We start from the raw sequence: 24,366 nt of genomic DNA on the forward strand, positions 1-24,366 counted from the left end.
AGATCAAATGATTTATTTAATTTGTCTATTTCTGTTTTTATCAACATGCAGCCTGAAAGCACCATATATACTCAGGTACAGTATATGCATCCACATTTTTAAATGCATGCAGCATTGACTGTGTATTTCTGGCCTTTTAATTCTTAGCATGTCTAGACCTAACAGAGTATGTGCATGGAGCACATTTGGATATTCAGTCAGAAATGTGTGGCACTTTCCCTTCCTTTAGTCTAAAGGCATTTATTATGCCTTAGTGGCACTTTTCTTTGAGAATGTATTCATTAAATGAAGAGATTTAAAATCATGAATGTAGTTCAAGAAGTTACTATTTTTAGGTATTAGATAGGGTACTGGTATACCTCTGCTCTTTTTTCTGTTTTGAAGGACATCCATTGGTAGCCCCCCAAACTTCCAGTGTTAGTAAGCCACATACTGTACCTTTGGTAATGGTGTTTGAACCAGAGTCCTTTTCTAGTATTCGTTCTGGAGTGTGATTTTTGGATTTGCTCTTTTGTTATATCCCTTTTGTTCTAGGGATTCTCTAATCAATCAGTGGTTGGTAAACTGGCCAATCACAAAAACTGATCTTTTCAGCCCCTGCTTTTCTAAGCTTCATAGTAAGTCAGTAAGTTACTTGTGCGCTCTTTTGCACCAGTTTTTTTTTTTTTTGTAGCGTAAATGAAGAGTAGCAAATCACGGTTTGTTTTACCAGAGTGTGAGAGAATATTGGAATATTAGCATTTATGTTTAAAAAAAGTGGAATAATTAACTGAGAAAAAGGAATCTGAGTAGTCATCCTGTACAGTTACACAAATTATAAATTATAAATACATTACATTTATATAGTGCTTTTCTCAGTACTCAAAGCGCTATCCACACAGGGAGGAACCGGGAAGCGAACCCATAATCTAAGAACTGACAGAGCAGGAACTGTGTCTGTCAAAAGCATTCACACAAATGAGGTGAGAGTACCGTTTGCGTAGTTGTATATGGTGGAGAAGAGGGCGTGACTTGAAAAAATCTCAAGGCAAAAGTCTCGTCTTACAGGTATTTGAAAAAATCTTTTCCAAAAAGTCTCGTCTCGTCGAAAGATTTTTTTATATAATAGAGAAATTTTTTTTTGTTAGAGAAATGGTGAAAAATACATTTTTTTTTGTTAAGTTTTGTTTCTGATACGTACAATTAAGAAGAAATTCTAAAATATGACAGCTTCTAAATATGAGAACCATTTTATTTTCTTTTATGGTCTTGTGTTATGGATAAATATTTTTGTACATATTTTATTAGTTTAAGTGTGTATTTTAAGGAAATTTTATTTTAATATTTTTATGGTCACTGAACAATAAACCTGTAGAATCTCATTTTGTTAATAGATAAGTGAACACCTGTGGGCTATATTTTAATTATAAAAATACCAACGTTAACACTTTAATATAGGACACAAGTCTTCTATGTGTCTGGTTATGCAGGAGCTTAGTGTAAAAAGCCGATCCAGTAACATGAAATCTGTGAGTAAAAAAAAAAAAAAAAAAAACCCTGATCAGGGTGTCCCTTTTTATGGGCTAGGCTTTATTGATTGTGTTTTAGTTTTAATTTCCCCATCTCTACTGATCCACCTTTGCGCTCTACTGCCAGGGTGTCCTTCTACGTTCTACAACACTGAATTGAATTAGGCCACTCTAGGAGAAGCATGGACATATGGTTTGATGTTATTGACCTTACCTGAACTACTTAGTTGTCTTCTCACACATACTCTAATATTAATGGAAAGGTGGATGTTTAATATGATATCCATCCATTTTCCAACCCGCTGAATCTGAACACAGGGTCACGGGGGTCTGCTGGAGCCAATCCCAGCCAACACAGGGCACAAGGCAGGAACCATACTAAATATTAGGTTTTGTTAAGGGAACAGAAAAATGCTATAGTTTGCTGGAGACCTCATGAATTCTGAATTCTTTGTATACATGTCGGTATTTCAGTTTGCTCCCACATCTCAGAGATGTTTAATTTAGGTTTATTCACAACTCTGTGTTGGTCCAGTTCTGTGAGTGTGTAAGTTCTGATATGAACTGGTATTCTGTCCAGGGTTGATTCCTATCTTATAGTCCGCACAACTATGTAATGTAATAGGTAGTTTTGTCAAGTGGTGAAATTACCAATGCCACTCATTAGTTGTATGTTCTGTATTATTAATGCTTTTTCAATATGATCACATGTAAATATATATAATCTTTTAGAAGTAACTTGTATTTATTTACTTACTAAAGAACACTCCCTTTTTTTCATCCATTCTCAAACCAAAGTCTCGTCTCGCGGGACTTGAAAGTATCTCTGTGAAAAAGTCACGTCTCGTCCCAGGATTTTTTTTATTATAGCAGAGAGATGTAAAGCACAAAATATTTATAATTATGTGCACAGAGGTGTTCTATATGCTTTAAGAACAGAATTAAGTTGGTTGCTAATCTGTTTTTTTCCCTAGTTTTCAGTTACAGTGCAATGTCACAAGCAAGTTTATTTAGATATTTTGCAATTAATCATTAAATAAACCGTAAGTAAAATAATTTACAGCCTTTCAAAAATACAGCATTTTTTTGTTCAAAATGTAAACACTTGTGTTACATTTTATTTTAGAGCTAATTTATTATCTTTTGTGAATAAGGGAGACAAAACACCAGAAAAAGAGTTGGGGATACAATCTTGGTAACCCCATACACTTGAAGTTTGGCAAAAAGAAACTAAACAGTCTTTTCAGGCACAAGTTCATGATACAACAAAACTGAGGATGGAATGATGAGTGGTGGTTTTATATGGTGGGTAGACCGAAAGGGATGGGTCCAGGAGTCAGCAGTGAAAGAGTCATTAGTCAGCTGATCAGCAAAGGGAGAAAGAGAAAGGATTAGGAAAGTGTGCCAGCCCCTGGCTCGGCGGGTATTCACACTTATTCAAGCCCATAAGATGTCTCCCTTGTGCACGTGAGTGACATGACCGCCAAGCTCTCCCCATCATCAGGTCCGTTGGGTCTAGCAGCCTGAAATGAGAGGCCGTGAACCAATAAGAGCATCAGCATTGAAATGGAGGATACCTTGACAATGAAGGACAGTAAACCTATAAGGTTAGAGGTCCAAGAACCATCTTTTGACTTACAGATTCAATTCCTTTTGCACCACTATCCATTGGAGAGGGGCATGTTTGATGAAGAGTGTGAACTTATGACCTAGGAAGTAATACCTCAGTTGGTTAACAGCCCACTTTATCACTAGAGCCTCCCGTTCCACAGCCGCTTACCTGTTTTCCCTATCCAGCAGTTTACAGCTCAAAAACGTAAAGGAGGGGTTCAACATCATCAACACTTTGTCTCAGCATGGCACCAAGTCCTCTGTCTGAAACGTCTGTCTGGAGGGTAAAAGGCAAAGAGAACTTAGGAGCCATTAAGATAGATGTTCATGTGGGCCTGCTTTAGGTCATGAAATGCACAGTCTGCTTTGGAATCCTTCATCACTGTATTAGAAGCTCGCTCCTTGGACAGGTCTATCAAGGACACTACCCTCTCATAGAAACATAAAACAAACCAGCGGTAGTAACCTACTAACCACAGGACTAGTAACAATGATGTCCAACCACAACAGTTCACTGTCATCCAAAGCGATGTCACTCTAGGATGCTGCGCTATACTGAGTAGCCACTTCACTCCCTAATGAAGTTGACTGTGAGCGCAGCGCAGAGACAGCTTGGGATAGGCTTCCCCCATCCATAACAAGGCCCAAAGAACACCCAGGAGTGGACTGTGCCGTGCCGCTTTTAATGTCCGACTAGTCTCGCCCCAATATCACCAGATAGGATGGATTTTGGAGGATTGCAACCATGATTGAGTGTATGGTACCTCCGTAATTGATGATACATGAGACTCACCTAGGCTCTTGAATGGCGACACGTCCCATCCAGGCAGTTTGCTGAGCAGACTATGCTCGAGAGTTTCATTTAGTGCTTCCATATTTTTAAATGCTAGCTGCCAGACCAGCTGGGTGAGGAACTCCAGGAAGGCATTAACCAGGATGTCACAAGCAACCTTCACTACAACCTTTTTCAAGTCATTTACATCTGGTATTAGCCATTGCCGTACCCTGCTCCAAACTCACATTTTTCAAAGGTCTTCATGTGTGAGGAAGTGGATAACCTCCCACCAGTAAAAGGGACTACTAAGGAGGTACTAAGTGATTTGGAAATTGTAGAGGAAGAAGTACTGCTTAAACTAAATAGGCTGAAATCAAACAAATCACCAGGACTAGATAAAATTTACCTTCAATTTCTTAAAGAGGTTAGCTAGTACATGTATAAACCATTCATGCATATTTTACTGCGTATTGGGGAAATTCCTAAGGACTGGAAATGGCAAATAATATTGCGTTATGTAAAAAAGGGTGAGTGGGCAGATCCAGCAACTATAGGCCAGTAAGCTTTATGTGCATCACAAGTAAATTGATGGAAGGAATTATTAAGGATAAGAATGAGTAACACATGGCAAGAACAGGAGTTTTATTGAACAGTCAGAATGGGTTTGGAAGGGGTATGTCATGTTTTACCAACATGCTGGAATTCTATGAGGGAGCAACAAAAGGATATGATCAAAGTGGAGCTCGTGATATTATTTATCTGGATTTTCAGAACACATCACATACAACATCAAAATACAACATCGCATGGACATCAGGGACAGTGCCTCTGGATTGGCAGACCGGGGTGGTGGTCCCCCTCTTTAAGAAAGGGGACCGGAGGGTGTGTTCCAATTATAGAGGGATCACACTCCTCAGCCTCCCTGGAAAAGTCTATTCGGGGGTCCTGGAGAGGAGGGTCCGTCGGATAGTCGAGCCTCGGATTCAGGAGGAACAGTGTGGTTTTCGTCCTGGTCGCTGAACAGTGGACCAGCTCTACACCCTTAGCAGGGTGTCCTGGAGGGTGCATGGGAGTTTGCCCAACCAGTCTACATGTGTTATGTGGACTTGGAAAAGGCGTTCGACCGTGTCCCTCGGGGAATCCTGTGGGGGGGTACTCCGAGAGTACGGGGTACCGGATCCCCTGATAAGGGCTGTTCGGTCCCCTGTACGATCGGTGCCAGAGCTTGGTCCGCATTGCCGGCAGTAAGTCGAACCCCGTTTCCAGTGAGAGTTGGACTCCGCCAGGGCTGCCCTTTGTCACCGATTCTGTTCATAACTTTTATGGACAGAATTTCTAGGCGCAGCCAGGGCGTTGAGGGGGTCCAGTTTGGTGGACTCAGGATTGGGTCACCGCTTTTTGCAGATGATGTTGTCCTGTTTGCTTCATCAGGCCGTGATCTTCAGCTCTCTCTGGATCGGTTCGCAGCCGAGTGTGAAGCGGCTGGGATGGGAATCAGCACCTCCAAATCCGAGACCATGGTCCTCAGCCGGAAAAGGGTGGAGTGCCCTCTCAGGGTTGGTAGCGAGATCCTGCCCCAAGTGGAGGAGTTCAAGTATCTCGGGGTCTTGTTCATGAGTGAGGGAAGAATGGAGCATGAGATCGACAGGCGGATCGGTGCGGCATCCGCAGTAATGCGGGCTCTGCATCGGTCTGTCGTGGTGAAAAAAGAGCTGAGCCGCAAGGCGAAGCTCTCAATTTACCAGTCGATCTATGTTCCTACCCTCACCTATGGTCATGAGCTATGGGTAGTGACCGAAAGAACGAGATCGCGAATACAAGCGGCTGAAATGAGTTTCCTCCACAGGGTGTCTGGGCTCTACCTTAAAGACAGGGTGAGAAGCTCAGTCATCTGGGAGGGACTCAGAGTAGAGCCGCTGCTCCTCCGCATCGAGAGGAGTCAGATTAGGTGGCTCGGGCATCTGATCAGGGTGCCTCCTGGACGCCTCCCTGGTGAGGTGTTCCGGGCATGTCTAACTGGGAGGCGGCCCCGGGGAAGACCCAGGACACACTAGAGGGACTATGTCTCTCGGCTGGCCTGGGAACGCCTTGGGATTCTCCAGGCAGAGCTAGAAGAAGTGGCCGGGGAGAGGGAAGTTCGGGCATCTCTGCTCAAGCTGCTGCCCCCGCGACCCGACCTCGGATAAGCAGAAGAGGATGGATGGATGGATGGATGGATGGATTTTCAGAAAAAAGGTGGTCACATGATAGGTTGGGCATCAAACTAAAATTATTGGGAGTTCAGGGTGTGGCGTGTATATGGGTGCAGAATTGGCTGAGACACAGGAAGCAGGGGATTATGGTACAAGGAACCCTATCAAAATTGGCTGATATTAAGAGTGATGTTCCACATGGGTCAGTACTAGAATCACTGCTATGTTTAATATATACAAGTTATTTGGATAGGAATATAAATGACAAGCTGGTTAAGTTTGCAGATGATACCAAGCTAGGTGGATAGGTAGATAATTTAAAATCCATTGAAAAATTACAAAGGGATTTGGACAGCACACAGGCTTGGGCAGATTTGTGACAAATGAAATTTAATTTAAGTAAATGTAAAGTATTGCGTGTAGGACGTAAAAATGTTAGGTTTGAATACACAATAGGAGGTCTGAGAATTAAAGTACACCTTATCAGAAGGATTTAGGTGTCATAGCGGAATTGACACTATCAACTGCCAGACAGTTTTCAGAAGCTAATAAAAAGGTTAACTGAAGGTGGTTAGGTTATTTAGCACAATGTATAGAGTCCAAGGAGGTTATGCTCAAGTTTTCTAAAGAACTGGTGAGGCTTCATCTGAAGCACTGCATACAGTTCTGGTTCCCAGGCTACAAAAATGAACGACTAGGCTGAAAATCGCTAGTATATATATAATTAGTGGTAAACCAGCCTGAACACCAACAGGCAGACACCAGCAGTTCCAAAACACACATACGTTTATTTACACTATTTACAATAGTCCAGCGCACAACCCAGTGTTCCTGCATCAAACACCCTTAAGTCCGGGCCTTCCAACAGTCCTTCCTTCCTTCCTTCACCACCTCCGTACCTCATTTCCGAGCTTTGTCCTATTCCTCCTGACTCTGGCTAATGACTGGAGGAAGGCAACCTCTTTTATACCCACTGACCATCTTCCTGCGGCACTTCCTGGTGTGGCGAAAGTGCTGCGTGAGCACCCGGAAACACTCCGGGTGTCCCTGGTAATCCTTTTGGCAGCACTTCCGGATGTGGTGGAAGTGCTGACGTCCAGGGCTCCTCAATCCTCCGGGCGCACCCTGGCGGTGGCCATGGCCCCTTACAGGGTTGAACTTCCATGCTCCGTTCCCGTGGTCACCCAGCCGACCGCCACAATATATATATATATATATATTAGTGACAAATAGAGGCCCTGTCGACCCCTTGAACCCTCAGACCAGACGTCAGACAGTGACTTGGCACCCGCTACTAAGTAATCGCGTGCCCGGTTCACACTGCGTCCCTATTTCATTATATACGGTACCGGTTGAACTCACCTGTACCACCACATTTATCATGATGGGAGGCTACTGACCAAATCGCTGTAGGTATTCGTCTACCTTTCTTAACGGCGCTTCAGCCGCTGCTCCCAGCCCTCCAACAATCTTCTTTATTGTCGCCACAATCTGCAAGAAACTGTGCACGGGCTGAAGCAACTTCTCCAGCTCACACACGTCCAGAAAGTTTTTTAATTCAGCCAGAGGTATGCTCAGGAGATCACTAGCCTTACCCTCCAGCTGGGAGCCAATGAGCACACCCGCTCCTGGCACGTGCTCTGATGGGTTCCACAAGGGAGCCTGGGATTTGGAGTTCTTTTCGGAGGTCCGTGGTGCCGCTTTTGGCTGACTGCGATCCGTCTGTCTCAATTTATCAACGGACCGATCAGTCATTTCCCAGACCTTCTTACTGTTTTGTAGGGAGAGCAGTGCTTCGCTTTCCTCCCCTTTCCCCTTCGGAAAAACCAAGTCCGTCTTTGTGTGGGCGAAGTTGAAAGTAGTAGGACGCGTACCTCCTCCTTTCTCCAATCCTTCGGGGTGGGTCACGTGTCCCTCACCGGAACCCGATATGCGGAAGTCCTCTGTATTGTTCGTCTGCCCGAACAAGAGCGCAACACCGTCCTTGGGATTCTCTTCTGCATCCCGCAGAGCCTTTGGATGATCTTCTCTGAAGTATGTGCACGGTACAAAATGAGTTATTTTAAATATATTATCAATTATATCCCCGGCACATACCTTGTTGAAGTCCTCTTTGTCCGGAGGCTTCTCTCGATCAGTGTAGCCGCCCTGTCGCTCATCCCAAGTGTCGGCCATGACAAACATGGAACTTCCGCTGGCGCTGTTGCTCTGCTGTGCCTTCTTCTTCTTATATATATATTTATATATATATATATATATATATATATATATATAATATACTAGCAAAATACCCGCGCTTTGTAGCGGTGAAGTACTGCCTTAAAATTTTTATTAAGAAGAAAAGTAAACCTTTTTAAACTGAGGGAATATATACAAAATATAAAAAATATACAAATAATTATTTGTTAAGGATCTCTTTGTATACCACGTTGTCAGTTCGGCCCTCCGGTTGTAATATGACCAAGCTGTGCACTGAGCTCACTCTTGAGCATGCAACGTACAGTTGGCCATGTGAAAAGCAATCTTGCCTCAAATCATTGCCAACCTTTTGTAGGGTCTGTCCCTGAGACTTATTGTCATTGTGAAGTAGAGCCTTACTGGAAATAGGAGGCATTTGAATTGAAATGGGTTTCATCGATAACTTCGTATCCAGCTTTTGAGAGTTGAAACATTCATAAACATCAAAGTGTCCACTACTCAAATCATTACCTGTGAATCTAAGATGTTTAAGAGGCATTGGCGGTTGTCCAAAGGTGTAAAATATATGGCCATTTTGGTACACTTGAAAGCGACAACCGAACAATTCAGCGGCAGCCATCAATTCACATGCAGAACCATAGGTGAAGGGCTTAAGCATTTCACTGTTATAGTGCTCATGTGTAGTATAATTATCTCCTGTACCGTCATCAGTCCACACCTTGAACCTGTCCCAGTCATTCAATACATAAGACACAATCTTCCTCCGGATATCAAGAGTGAGCCTGATATGGCCGTGCAATATGTAACACAGAGAATGGAAAAGGCAGGCACCATCTCCGGGCGTGGAAACTACTCGGTAAGTGACAGTTGTTTGATCAATGGTGATTACCTCGATAGACATGTTAATGGGGCTACGGTTGGAACAATAAAGGAAATGCGTACCTGAACAATGTAAACGAAGTCTAAAATACCTACACAATAACTATAATCGTAATAAACTAACAATAAAACAGCGGAGAAGCCGTGGATTAAATAAAAAAGGTGCAGATATCAGCAGGGAGATATGAATACCGTGGCGAAACAAGGAAGGAAATGAAGAGATTATTATTAGCGCACCACATTTGTGCTTCCTTTTCATCGTCCCGGACGAAATAAAGTTGCAAAAATTTGTGTTCCTCAGTCTGCATAGGTAAAAGACTGCCAATCAAGTAATACACTTGTCCCTGGACTTTAAATGAAGGCATAAAATTTCCCTCAACGATTTGGTTAGCACCAAATGACGTCATTTGAAATGTGCTGTTGCACTTTCGACTGTTGTTCAAGAAAAGCTCACTTTGAGGATGTTTGCCATTTAACAGGCCCTCAAGAAGGTCAGGAAGCTTATGTAAAGGAGTGAGAGAGACTTTACCACCATTACAGCACAAACCAGGAGACTCGCATTTCCACCTATGAGCTTGATAATACTCACAGTCAACATCCATGGATCCAATGTGTACTGTTTTGTTGTTTTTGTATGAGCCGCTTTAGAAGCTCTATTAACTTGTGGATTTGCCAGTGAGTATTTAGCGACAGCATCTCTATGAACTTGTGGATTTGTCTGTGAGTATTTAGCAACAGGGTGTCTGTGAACTTGTGGATTTTTCTGCGAGTATTTGGTGGCAGCATCACGAAGTTGTTTCCGTCTAGCTGCATCAGAAAATGTATGACGACGTCTGACACGACTCCTTTTTACTGTTTTCTCACAGCTTCCGAAATAAGTATGTACATCGGTTTTGGTTAACGCAGGGAAGCCGCCTACCAAATTTCGTGAAGATGGGGCCATAAATATGAAAGTTTAACATGGCGGACGTTGTCGACCGTTATGACCGTTACGCGTAGAATGTCGAAATGAAACCTGCTTAACTTTTGTAAGTAAGCTGTAAGGAATGAGCCTGCCAAATTTCAGCCTTCTACCTACACGGGAAGTTGGAGAATTAGTGATGAGTGAGTCAGTGAGGGCTTTGCCTTTTATTAGTATACTAGCAAAATACCCGCACTTCGCAGCGGAGAAGTAGTGTGTTAAAGAGGTTATGTAAACATATATATACATATCTACATATGCACATATCTATATATACATATATATACATACATATACACATCCACATATACATATATATACATATACAAATTTACACATCTACATATATATATACATATGTACATATATATACATATAAATATATACATATCTAAATATATATACACACATATATATATATATATATATATATATATATATATATATATATGTATATATATATATATATATATATATATATATATATATATATATATATATATATATATAGACATACATATATACATACATACATTGACATCTATGCTAATTAATAAAAGGCAAAGCCCTCACTTACTGACTGACTGACTGACTCACTCATCACTAATTCTCCAACTTCCCGTGTAGGTGGAAGGCTGAAATTTGGCAGGCTCATTCCTTACAGCTTACTTACAAAAGTTAGGCAGGTTTCATTTCGAAATTCTACGCGTAATGGTCATAACTGGAACCTGTTTTTTGTCCATATACTCTAATGGAGGAGGCAGAGTCACGTATCGCGTCATCATGTATTACGCCTCCTACGTAATCACGTGAAGTGAAAACAAGGAAGAGATTTACTGCACGAGTCAAACGCGGGAACGAAGGTAAATGACGTTAATTGTTGAGTGTCTTTTAATACTTTGTAATTGTTGAGTGTCTTTTAATACTGTGTAAGCATACATATTAACAGATGTGCAATTAAACGTGTGCATTTACGGGGTGATTTCTGAGGCTTAAAGCTCGAAGTGATCACTCGAGTGAAGGCAGCTTCACAAAAAAACAGATCCTTAACAAACTGTAATTGGTATATTTTACCTCAATTTTAAAAGGTTTTCTTTTCTTCTTAATAAAAATTTAAAAGCAGAACTTCGCCGGTGCGAAGCGCAGGGATTTGAGCGACTGACGCATACAGACATATTTATGAGTGCAAGTACTTCGGAAAGAAAGCACCGTGTAAACCTAAAGTTTAAATTAAGTTCATAGACCTACAAAAGGTTGCCATTGATTTGAGGCAAGATTGCTTTTCTCCTGTACAACTATATGTTGCATTCTTAACAGTAAGCTTGCACGGCTTGGTCATATTACAACCGGAGTGCTGAACTGACAATGTGGTATACAAACAGAACTATAACAATCGTAAAAAAAGAAGAAAAAAAAGCGAAGAACCCTTGGATTTAATAAAAAGGCTCCTTCCTTGGCGAAGCAAGGAAAAAGGAAGACCTTATATGGCGTTCGTTTATAAAACAGCAGAAAAGCTGTGTTAAGGCTGCTTCACAAAAAAACAGATCCTTAACAAATTGTTATTGGTATATTTTCCCTCAATTTAAAAAGGTTTTCTTCTTAATAAAAATTTAAAACCAGTACTTCGCGGGGATTTATATATATATATATATATATATATATATATATATATATATATACATATATACATATACAGTGGTGTGAAAAACTATTTGCCCCCTTCCTGATTTCTTATTCTTTTGCATGTTTGTCACACAAAATGTTTCTGATCATCAAACACATTTAACCATTAGTCAAATATAACACAAGTAAACACAAAATGCAGTTTGTAAATGGTGGTTTTTATTATTTAGGGAGAAAAAAAAATCCAAACCTACATGGCCCTGTGTGAAAAAGTAATTGCCCCCTGAACCTAATAACTGGTTGGGCCACCCTTAGCAGCAATAACTGCAATCAAGCGTTTGCGATAACTTGCAATGAGTCTTTTACAGCGCTCTGGAGGAATTTTGGCCCACTCATCTTTGCAAAATTGTTGTAATTCAGCTTTATTTGAGGGTTTTCTAGCATGAACCGCCTTTTTAAGGTCATGCCATAGCATCTCAATTGGATTCAGGTCAGGACTTTGACTAGGCCACTCCAAAGTCTTCATTTTGTTTTTCTTCAGCCATTCAGAGGTGGATTTGCTGGTGTGTTTTGGGTCATTGTCCTGTTGCAGCACCCAAGATCGCTTCAGCTTGAGTTGACGAACAGATGGCCGGACATTCTCCTTCAGGATTTTTTGGTAGACAGTAGAATTCATGGTTCCATCTATCACAGCAAGCCTTCCAGGTCCTGAAGCAGCAAAACAACCCCAGACCATCACACTACCACCACCATATTTTACTGTTGGTATGATGTTCTTTTTCTGAAATGCTGTGTTCCTTTTACGCCAGATGTAATGGGACATTTGCCTTCCAAAAAGTTCAACTTTTGACTCATCAGTCCACAAGGTATTTTCCCAAAAGTCTTGGCAATCATTGAGATGTTTCTTAGCAAAATTGAGACGAGCCCTAATGTTCTTTTTGCTTAACAGTGGTTTGCGTCTTGGAAATCTGCCATGCAGGCCATTTTTGCCCAGTCTCTTTCTTATGGTGGAGTCGTGAACACTGACCTTAATTGAGGCAAGTGAGGCCTGCAGTTCTTTAGACGTTGTCCTGGGGTCTTTTGTGACCTCTCGGATGAGTCGTCTCTGCGCTCTTGGGGTAATTTTGGTCGGCCGGCCACTCCTGGGAAGGTTCACCACTGTTCCATGTTTTTGCCATTTGTGGATAATGGCTCTCACTGTGGTTCGCTGGAGTCCCAAAGCTTTAGAAATGGCTTTATAACCTTTACCAGACTGATAGATCTCAATTACTTCTGTTCTCATTTGTTCCTGAATTTCTTTGGATCTTGGCATGATGTCTAGCTTTTGAGGTGCTTTTGGTCTACTTCTGTCTGTCAGGCAGCTCCTATTTAAGTGATTTCTTGATTGAAACAGGTGTGGCAGTAATCAGGCCTGGGGGTGGCTACGGAAATTGAACTCAGGTGTGATACACCACAGTTAGGTTATTTTTTAACAAGGGGGCAATTACTTTTTCACACAGGACCATGTAGGTTTGGATTTTTTTTCTCCCTAAATAATAAAAACCATCATTTAAAAACTGCATTTTGTGTTTACTTGTGTTATATTTGACTAATGGTTAAATGTGTTTGATGATCAGAAACATTTTGTGTGACAAACATGCAAAAGAATAAGAAATCAGGAAGGGGGCAAATAGTTTTTCACACCACTGTATATATATATATATATATATATATATATATATATATATATATATATATATATATATATATATATATATAGATATAGATATGTATATGTATATATATATATATATATATATGTGTGTGTAAGTAAGCTGTAAGGAATGAGCCTGCCAAATTTCAGCCTTCCACCTACACGGGAAGTTGGACAATTAGTGATGAGTCAGTCAGTCAGTCAGTCAGTCAATGAGTCAGTGAGGGCTTTGCCTTTTATTAGTATAGATGTATGTATGTATATATATGTGTTTATATGTGTATGTATATGTATATATTAATGTATATATGTACAGTAATCCCTCCTCCATCGCGCGGGTTGCGTTCCATACATCCAACGCGAAAGGTGAAAATACGCAAAGTAGAAACCATATGTTTATATGGTTATTTTTATATTGTCATGCTTGAGTCACAGATTTGCACAGAAACACAGGTGGTTGTAGAGAGACAGGAACGTTATTCAAACACTGCAAACAAACATTTGTCTCTTTTTCAAAAGTTTAAACTCTGCTCCATGACAAGACAGAGATGACAGTTCCGTCTCGCAATTAAAAGAATGCAAACATATCTTCCTCTTCAAAGGAGTGCGCATCAGAGAGAGAGAGAGAGAAAAAAGCAAACAGTCAAAAATCAATAGGGCTGTTTGGCTTTTAAGTATGCGAAGCACCGCCGGACAAAGTAGCTGCGAGGAAGGGAGCAAGCATTTTTCAGCATTTTTTAGAGGAGCGTCCGAATCCTCTAGGCCAGTATGCGAACAGCACCTCTGCTCACACCCCCTCCGTCAGAGCGAGAGAGAGGAAAGCAAACAATCAAAAATCAATACGTGCTGTTTGATCTTTTAAGTATGCGAAGCACCATGTGGGAAGCATATCGCTTGCAAAGCAGCCATATGAAAGCCCAGCAAAGAAGGGAGCAGTGTGAAGGTAATCTTTCAGCGTTTTTTGAGGAGCGGCCGTGTCCTCTAGGGCAGTGGTCCCCAACCTTTTTGAAAGCAAGGACCACTTAATTAGATGCAAATTTTTCCACGGACCGGTCGGGGGGGGGGGGGGGGGGGGGTTGGGGGGGGGGGTAGTTTTATACACAATTTACATAACATTTCTATTATTATTAAAGTTATTAAGCAGTTCACATACGTTTGCAATCTGAGATTTTTCTTCTTTTTTTGCATATAACAAAGACATATGCTTTACATTTTTGCCAATCCAACAGATTGCACATCACAAACATTAACACTGCAATCTTTTTTTCGTGTCTGCCGTTTCTATAGGAGGGTGACAATGGATGTTTTTCAAATGTTGACAAGCAATAAGCAAAAGGAATCAATGAAAACCACAGACAACAAAAACAGCAAAAAAAAAAAAAAACAGTACGAGGAAAGTTCGAAGAAAGAGATTTGTTTACAATGTTTCTGTTTGGGGATCATTGTGCAAACGTGCACAACTGAGCTGCGACCACAGATCTAACTGCTCTATGGATGATTCGTTCAAGCATTTCAAGGTCACTTCATTGTAATGAAAGCATCTGTTGAATGTACTTCGTAGTAACGTGATTTCTATAGACTCATGTCATATGGGGAAACTGTCGGGACCATAAAAATACTTTGTTGTAATAGTCTCTCACCTCAGTCTCTCTCCTCTCTCTGCACCGCTGCAAAGCCCCGCCCGGCAAGCGTTCTGAAAAGTCTCAGTGAGTCGCCGTTGCCGGCAGTTCTCTCGCGGCCCGGCTGTCAGACGGCTGCGGACCGGTAGTGGGCCGCGGACCGGGGGTTGGGGACCCCTGCTATAGGGGTGCGAACAGCCCCCGTGCTCACAATATATTTGAGGAGTTTTTTTTAATACATAATACGCGCTGTGGTTGGGTAGCTTCACAGCCATCTGCCAATAGCGTCCCTTGTATGAAATCAACTGGGCAAACCAACTGAGGAAGCATGTACCAGAAATTAAAAGACCCATTGTCCGCAGAAATCCGCGAACCAGCAAAAAATCCGCGATATATATTTTAATATGCTTACATATAAAATCCACGATAGAGTGAAGCCGCGAAAGTCGAAGCGCGATATAGCGAGGGATTACTGTATATGTATATATGTGTGTATATATATGTGTGTATATATATATATATATATATATATATATATATACAATCCATAATTTCCTTTTTTTATGTTGTGTTTATGTGCAATTGAAAAAATGCAAGTAAGAAGTCTACTGTACATCTTGGAGATGGCAAATAATTTCTGAACTTTATGGCAGATATTATACAACATACAGTTCTTCCATTTACTCCTGTCCACACTGCTTGTTCTGTACATTAATGACCAAGAGCCTGTATCACCTAGAACCACACCTTCTCATACTAGCAGGTATGATGTAATACTTACTATGATGTCTTATTGTTTCTTTCTTTAATGCCTACCGCTCCTAACATCTTTCCATGAGGTGTGGAACTGTCAAAGGCTGTTTTGTTCATAATATTCAATTAAAAATGAAGACTTGCAATTTGTGGTTTGCATTTGGTAAATGACAGTCTCGTTGGTAATCATCCAGTTTTTTATTTTGTATCTGCATGATGTAAATTTTGATTATCTGATATTCCTGATTTCTGTGCGTGTTTGATTTTTTTTGTAATGTTAGGGTGAATATGTTTGTTTTTACAGATTTAGAATATATGAAATACTAAGAGAGCCTAGTACAACGTAAAACTAGCTAAACGGTATTTTATTTGAGCACAAATGGAATTCTGTTGGAAGCCTGACGTGGTTCTTTGATTCCCCCATGAGATGACGACGTACTTGTGGGTGGGTTCGTAGGTAACCCTGGGATTCCTATGTTGCTGCACTGCAGATGCTACTTGAAACCAAAACCAAAGCTTTTGAGATATAACGTTTTATTTTTTTGTTAAGTGATGCTCGTGACTTTTGTTTTCACACTCGAGAATGTATTTGATCATTTCATGATAAAGATGGATTAAGCAAACCAGCCTTCGATTTGGATGAAGATTTCTCAGGAATTGCCCGAGATCATAGAGGACGGAAAATAAGACGGCTGCTACAGTACTTATTTCAACAAGCATTTGGGTATACGTTACAACAGAGTAACCGATCGCCAAATGAAGCAAGAAAGGTTGTCCGCCACGAAACGGTCAAGAAGTTGCATAAAAAAGCAGAATACAGGTGGCGTCAGCAATATTATCTTTAATGTTCTTAAGAAGAGGAACTGCATTTCGCGGTCTGCGCCTCGCCTTCTGTGCACTTTAGAACCAGGTGAAGTTCTTTCATTTATAAAGATATAAATGTAAAGAGCCTGCTTTATGCAGTTGGGTGTTTTGTTTTTACTATAATTGACACGTTTTAATCTGTTTACACAATAGAGTCTCCTATGTGCATGCATTGAAGTGTGGGAACAATGAATGCTTTAATTATTCAACTAAGTCAAATTTTCCTTCCGCATGAAAAACGTTAAGTCTACTTAACATTCTCCCTCCACACCCATGTAGGAGTGTTCAGCGCTTTTAATCTTTTAATCCTTTTCTGGCCGTGAGTGAGACCCTGAATTCATTGCAGAGAATATGAAACCATACCTCATTCGGGTTCTTACTGGACACTTTTAAAGCCGCATATGATATGACACTGAGAAATGCAGGTAGTATCATTTTTGTGTATACCGGTTCGTCGTTGCATGTAGTGTTCACATAATATGTATTAAACAGCTGCCGATGCTACTGCCGCTGTGTTCTGTTGACAAAGGCGGAACAAATGGCTGCTTGCTTATGTTTAGCATGGCAGTCTCGAAGCTTACAGACCAGTTGCGATTGCTTCATTCATATGTTATTATGACTGATATATATATAAAAAAACTGTTCAATTTTACAAAAAAAATGTCGCGGTGTTCCTAAAATGCTGTTCGCTGTGCACGATAGGTAGGATTGCAGTTCGAAACAAAACGTGTTCAGCACCAAAAGCGTGGATAGCGACTTCAGGAAATTTCTCTCCCGCACAGAGTGACGCGAGGCTGACGCACCACGTCTTTGTGGGGTGGCTGGGAATTTGGGAGTGTAGGTGGAAGTCAAGAAAAAACCTTAAAGAACACTTGATTGTTAATTAATTTCACTGAGTATTTACGAGGTTATGACATTGTATTACTGGTCGTTAAGCGTTACGTATACTTGCTTTTCTCACTTGCCTTGACCATCTGATTGGTTTTTGAAATAAGCATTGTTTCATCGGTCAGTGCCTTTTTATTATGCGCTATGCATCCTATTGATAACGTTATCAATAAAACCGCTAAATTTTATAGAAAGGTAGTATTCGCACTTTTGCAAGGCAATAACTTTGCTTTTAAGAAGAAATAGAGCGGATGAAAATATAAGTACATTCTGCTAAAACGGTTAACAGAAGAAAGGGTGACAAAACCAGAGTAACGGCATACCGAGTTATCATTCTTAATTAACAAAATATAAAGTAAATAACAAAATAATAAAAAGGAGCAATGTAAATATATGTTATAATCTAACCATCTCCTGAAATTGTTTAATCCAGCATTTGGAATGGGGCCTTTCACAGAAGCAAGAGGTAACAGGCTGTCACTGACACAGTCACACACACCCACACTCATTCATTAAGTGACTGTTTAGAATCACTGACTAACCTACTGTAACTCATATGTCATTAGGATGTGGGATGGAATCCAAACTACTGAAGAGAAAAATCCCACACAGACAGAGGAGGACATTGACCAGCTTGAGATTTGAACTTGAGTCAGCAGTTAACTGTAATTCCTCCATGCTACCTATAAATACAAATTTGCCAGTAAAAAAAACCCCACTGATTATTGGTTAAATGATACAGTGCAAGGTGCAGAAAAATACATAGTTTCTCTTTTCTGTAAACTAACATTTAGGATGAATTTTCAGGTAACTTGGTTTTGCTTTCCACACTATTATTGTACTTTGCATTGCTGGTTCAAATTTATTAAACTGTTTTCCTTTGCAATGCTGTTCTTTTCTTTGAATTCAAATTTAAGAAAATGATTAAAAAAGAGCATTAAAACCTGAAAATGTTAGCTATAATATGTGTCTGTGGGGCAGCATTGTGCCAGAGTAGTTACTGATGTTCACTCACAGTTTCAAAAAGCCAGGGTGCTGGCTGGCCAGTCTAGTGAAAAATCACACAAACCTGTCCACTCAGTAAAGACTAGCTGCCCTTATGAAGTTTGTTTTTAGCATTTTGTTTCTACACAAGTAAAAGCATGGCTGACTACATAACCACAGGATAAAGTTGGTACAGAAATTAATTTGTATATTTTGTATAGATGACACAGATGTATAGATGTACAGACTTTTTAAAAAGTCTGTGTTTTTGTTAATTGTGCTTTCAACTGTAGCAGCAGAATTTAATGTTATTGCTGTGTTTTTATTTCTAGGAGTGGATACAAGGCTGAAGTTTACTCTAGAACCATCTCTGGGTAAAAATGGATTTCAGCAGGTAAATTTCAAAATACATTATTTTAAAGATGCCCACCTGTTTACATTTATATTTTGGTGGTACTGTTTTCATTTATGTTTCTGTACTCTGCCTACAAGCTGATCCAATCTGTAATGAAGTGTTTCAAATGCTTAAAATATCAAAGATTGGATTTATTCAATAAAAGTAAATATATGGGTGAACCAAGGAAGAATGCAAAATGTTAATTGAACAGGAGACCAACAAAAACTTACTGACTCTGTGAGCCTTTTAACCCAAGACTTTTACTATATCCACCAAGTTAATTAAGTATCTTCACCTTACTACCACCTAATAATACCAAAGCATTTTAGCCTTTGTGACTTTGGTGACTTGTCTTCTTCTCTCTAGTAATTTTCATCCCATCCCACCTCCTGTTTAGCTATAGGCACAGAGTGCCTTATTAAACTAGATAACTTTAAAGAATTTCCTGGAATTAGTTCCATATCCAGTGATGTCTAGCAGCCCCTAATTGAAATACCACTCATATGCTCTCATTTGATTAAAGGAGCTGGGACCCATCTTAAATTGAAAACTATCTGCTGTCATCTTCTATCCCCAGGAAGCCAGCTATCCCATTAGGCTTGCTTGCGGCTCTTGCATCCACAAGAAATACTTTTTGCATCCTCCCACTTCATCATCACACCCCTCTATTTATGGGGATCCTGTAAAGCTCACTTCAAGAACACTCTGTGTACATATATGGCATAATGCTTTGTGTTGACTCCTGTCTACTCTCATTGGCATGTGGAAAAATCTTCCATTTTCTTGTGCAGGCAAAAATATTTCAAAGGTATTTCCTGCAGGCCATTCACAGCATTCCTATGTTGTTTTAAATGTGCTATATAAATAAATTGACATTTCCTTATCCTTTGTCATCTGAATAACCTTATTGGACTTGTAGTGCTTGCTAGCTGGGCAACATAGTGCATAATGACTATGTCATTTTTTTTAATCTACATCAAAGGTCAATTTTTCTTTTTGGTTCCTAACATGGAACAACAATTAAATACTCTGTTGCTTTTCCATCTTTTATTTTAAAAATGGTTTCTCGTTATATCTGCTTCCAAGTAATTAGCTTTATTAATTATTTACATAAGTGTATTTTTTGTTGTGTTGAGCTGAAGAAATATTCTGAGAAACAATATTAAAAAAGTATGCATACATTTTGCTGAAGCCTTTGGCCACAGAATGATTCTTATTAGTTTAGTTTGCAGTTCATTCTGCCTACATACATCTTCACTGTTAAGCATAATGCAAAAATGACTAATCATACATGATTCTCATACTGAAACAAATATATAAAAATATTATTAGCAGATGAGTTTCCACATCACTTTGTAGGTTTAGATTTATATACAATATTTGCATGAATAACACATACTGTAGATGTCATTGTGTAAGATGATATTTAATACAAACAATCCTAAATTTATTTCACGGATACACTTGTGGATAATTGTTTTTTTTTTGCCAAATTCCATAAATATATTTTATGCAAATAAGCACACTTCTCATGTCTAAGCACATCCATATTCAGCACAACTTTTAGATTTAAACATATCAATTTCCCCTTGGGGATTAATACAGTTTACCAAATTAAGTGTTAACATAAGTGAATTGTGTGAGCAGAGAGAGAGAGAGAGAAATGTGGAAATGATTCCATTGAAAATTTAGATAAAATAAACATCTAAGAGTTGGAGGATCTGGACAATGTTTGAATTTTTAAAAGAAAATTTAGAGAAATCTGCAGGATTAAGATTGTATTGTGTGAATAATTTTGCCTGTCTGAAAGTATACCAAGCACAGTTGCAGGACTGAATATAGGAGTGGTGCCAAGCTGCTCAGGATACCAAGAAGGGCATGACTGTGGAGGTCAATAGGCATGGTATACACATTGGCAAACAGTAAGACAGTGTTTTCAGCTGAAGGCCTAGTATACATAAGGTAAAGAAACAGATTCAGTCTATAGGTACAGGTATAGGTACAGAAATCTGGTACTGTGATGCTTTTTTGCTTTATATTATTCTATTTCAGCAGCTCGCATACATTCAGATACAATGTCATTGTTTATGAATTCTTCTAATCCATACCATTTGTAAAATGTGTTACACCAAGCCTAGCAACCCCTCCAGATTAGTTGTTGGTAATTAGCCCAGACAGGAATGTGAGGTAATGGAAGGATGGAAGGACTGCTATGAACATAACATTGGGACAATTTATTCCCCTTGCTCATTAGGAGGCATCACACCTCTTTGGTTGCTCCTGCCAGGTCTCCAGCACTGTTTCCTGGCAGTTACTTTTTTAACAGACCGCTCCTTTGGATGGCTTTGAACCTGCTGGGGCTTTGTGGTTCTCAGGAGGTAGCTTCACAGTTTCTGTGAGGATCTAACTATCTCCGAATTGATCGTATGTTATGCTTTTATGATGTTGGAGGTACTCTCAGTTAGGATTTTCAAGGGGCTTCTTTTTCTCAGCTGCGTAAGCCTAGCGCTGGGAAAGAAGTAGTGGCAAATGCTCACCTGACAGAGAGGGCAGTGAAGAGAGAAGAGTTGTGTTTGCCAAGGCATTTTAAAACCACCGACTAGTTTTGTGTGTTTTTTATGTGCAAATCTCCTTCCATTAACCCACCTGTATTTGATCTTTTAATAAATCAACATTTGTTCTTGTTACCTGCTCTGGCACAGTTGTTTTCTGGGTCAGAGGGGCTTCAGAATGCTCCATTCTTGTCACATATCAGATTATGAGCGAGTTATATGAGTAGGTGGTTTTAAGCTGCATTTTGATTGTGATTTAGGTCTGGCACGTTTTGCATGATTTTGATTTTTAAACATATTTTTACTGAACCAATAATTAATAGCACAATGTGGATGCTGGAGTTACCAGATATTTCACTATAACTCTTTATTACTTTTGTTGATATTGCTATGGTTGATCTTTATTGAGAGAACATACTGTATTGTTAAGAGACATATACTGATATAAGTATGATAAGATTAAAGTGTAATTAATCTTCTGGAGAATCAACAGAGTCAAGCAAGATGATGAATGGTTACTTGATCTTGGCTTGCTTTTCTTGCTTCATGGATAGGACTGGATCTAAGTGGTAGAATAACAAGAATGAAGGTGCCAGATAGGACTCTCATTACATAAGACAAAGTGTTAAAATATCTTGTGAATTTCTGAAACTTCTTTGCTATGAGGCTTTATAGGTGACAACTTTATCTGCCATTGATTTTTTGGCTCCAGTGAAATTGGAAATGGCCTGAAATTTGAAATCCTTATTTGTTAAGTACAGAATTTGCTTTATAAGAAACACATGCAGACTCAAAGGTGCAATTTCAAAGTTCACTAATATAGTGATTTACTGATGCTTTTAACCTGTCCTGTCAAGATTTTTCAAAGATGTGTTTCTTTAGTTATCAGATAATTTTGTACACATTGTAAACTGTTTTGTTTACACTGAAAATGTGAAATGTATTACTGTAAATTCTCTTGTTATGTTAACTTCAGTGGATCCTTTGGTGCTTAGCAACTTGGCCTACTACTACATCTTAAAAATGTTTCCTTTGTGTTGAATTTTATTGGGAAAGTATTTTAGGAATTACTAATCTGGATTAAAACATTTACTGGTGCTGAGACTTCATCAAGTACAGTAATAATAGATTCCAGTGTTTGTGCAGCTGCTTTTAGAGGCAAGTTCATTACCTAAATTATTCATATATTATAGAGTATAAAATATTTATGCAAAATCTCAAAACTGTATATAGTTTGTCAGATGGTATGTGTGGTATTGCATATGATCTGTGTGCAGTCAAGCAGTTTATTAACCTACTGTATTTATGTGGTGAAGGGGAGAATATGGATGATGGTTAGAACAGGCCAGTACACATTCAGAGAAGGATATATTTACCTGGCCAGGATAACAAGAGAAGTTCTCAGCTGGGGAAATACTTTACAAATGAAGGAAGCCTTCTGGTTGGTAGTACCAATAGCATGGGCCTGCTGCATTGTATAAAATATTTGCAAAGGTTCCTGGGAGCTGAAGTTTCTGCAGCAGTCTCTGTGGGAAATAATCTGACCCAGAAGTACTCCTTGGTAAGCTTAGGTTGTGCCAGAAGTACTCCTTGAATTGGCCAACTTCTCAGTCAGATGAGTCTGGATTCGGGCATGAAGAACAGGCAAGGGTTCGTCTGTGCAGAAAAGCCAGAAATTGCAGAAGGAATGGGGAGGTTTGAAGGGAGCTTATTTGTGTGGTTTTGGAATTGGGTAAGGGCTATATGCACCCTGCACAGCGGGCGTGAGGACAATCTGTACAGCTAGGTTCAGACCAGAAACAGGTTGATTGTTTTCCTTTATTTACTTGTTATTTTATATCCATCCCTGGATATAAACACTCCAATGTTTTTATTTTGTTAGTATAACATCACTTTTCATATCTCCTAGCCCCTTTTTGTTTGTTCTGTCTTCAGGAATAGCTCTTTAGTGCCCCAAAGATTGATATTATATTGCATCCAGAAGCACTGGTCTAATTTACATGAAAACATTTATAGGAAATAAGGATGAGCAAATATGCAAATTGTTAGGTTTGCATATCCATTATACTCATAGCTTGAGGATTTTAATGTATTGAGTCTTTCATAAACAAAGATAATTTTTCAGGTTTGGCTTATGGATTCACTGTGATGCTGTTATAGCTAATGACTGCTCACCACTACCAATAATGTCTGAATTGTAGGTAGGCTTATGTTTTCAGTGGTAAAATGGATTGATGTCCGGTTGTCTTCAGTAATGAGTTACTCTCCTCCAGGATTATTGATCACCAAATTCAACCATGAAGATGTTCTCATTTTAGGCTTTAGCAAGAACTCCAATACATGAATTATTGGGACAGAGAGTCAATGTAACAGTAAGGGAGGCAGACACAGAAGGTACAACACGTAAATAGTTATATTTATTGCAAAAAAAATACTGTTCATTTAAAGCAATATCAAAAATGCAAACAAATACTTAAGTAAGCAAACAAGATGAAGAGAAAAGAATGTTAATTAAAAGCACAAAACAATTATAAGCATCACATTGCACTCACCCATAAAAAAAGAGAAATATATAAAAAAAAAAAAGTTACCTTAAGTTTAAAGAAAGAAAAAAAAAATCCTCCTTTGCCTGCTTTATGTATTAAAAAAAGACTCGGAGGGAAAACTGGCTTGCCCTGGCATAATAGGCATAACTGTTCACTCACATGTGAATCACCCTTCGGCTGCTTTAGTCCTGCATATATTTAAAGGAATGTACCTGGCCTCCTCTTGGTCTGAACCAGGGTTGCTATGTCCTCAAAAAATTAATAGCTTAAGGACAGCTTAAAAATTGCATATTTGCACAAAAAAAATAGCTGAATACTTGAT

At 39.4% G+C, this 24,366-nt stretch overlaps 1 protein-coding gene across 1 annotated transcript in view; it reads left to right on the top strand.

Annotated features, from left to right (window-relative positions):
• The window catches only part of tbc1d30 (TBC1 domain family, member 30), a 125,848-nt gene that overhangs the window by 34,933 nt on the left and 66,549 nt on the right, over positions 1-24,366 (top strand). Inside the window, 1 exon segment of the mRNA XM_051920768.1 lies at positions 18,882-18,943. Coding sequence (XP_051776728.1) covers positions 18,882-18,943 — 62 coding nt within the window.

This window comes from Erpetoichthys calabaricus, chromosome 1 (assembly GCF_900747795.2).
Source record: "Erpetoichthys calabaricus chromosome 1, fErpCal1.3, whole genome shotgun sequence".
In the NCBI taxonomy this organism is placed as follows: domain Eukaryota; kingdom Metazoa; phylum Chordata; class Cladistia; order Polypteriformes; family Polypteridae; genus Erpetoichthys; species Erpetoichthys calabaricus.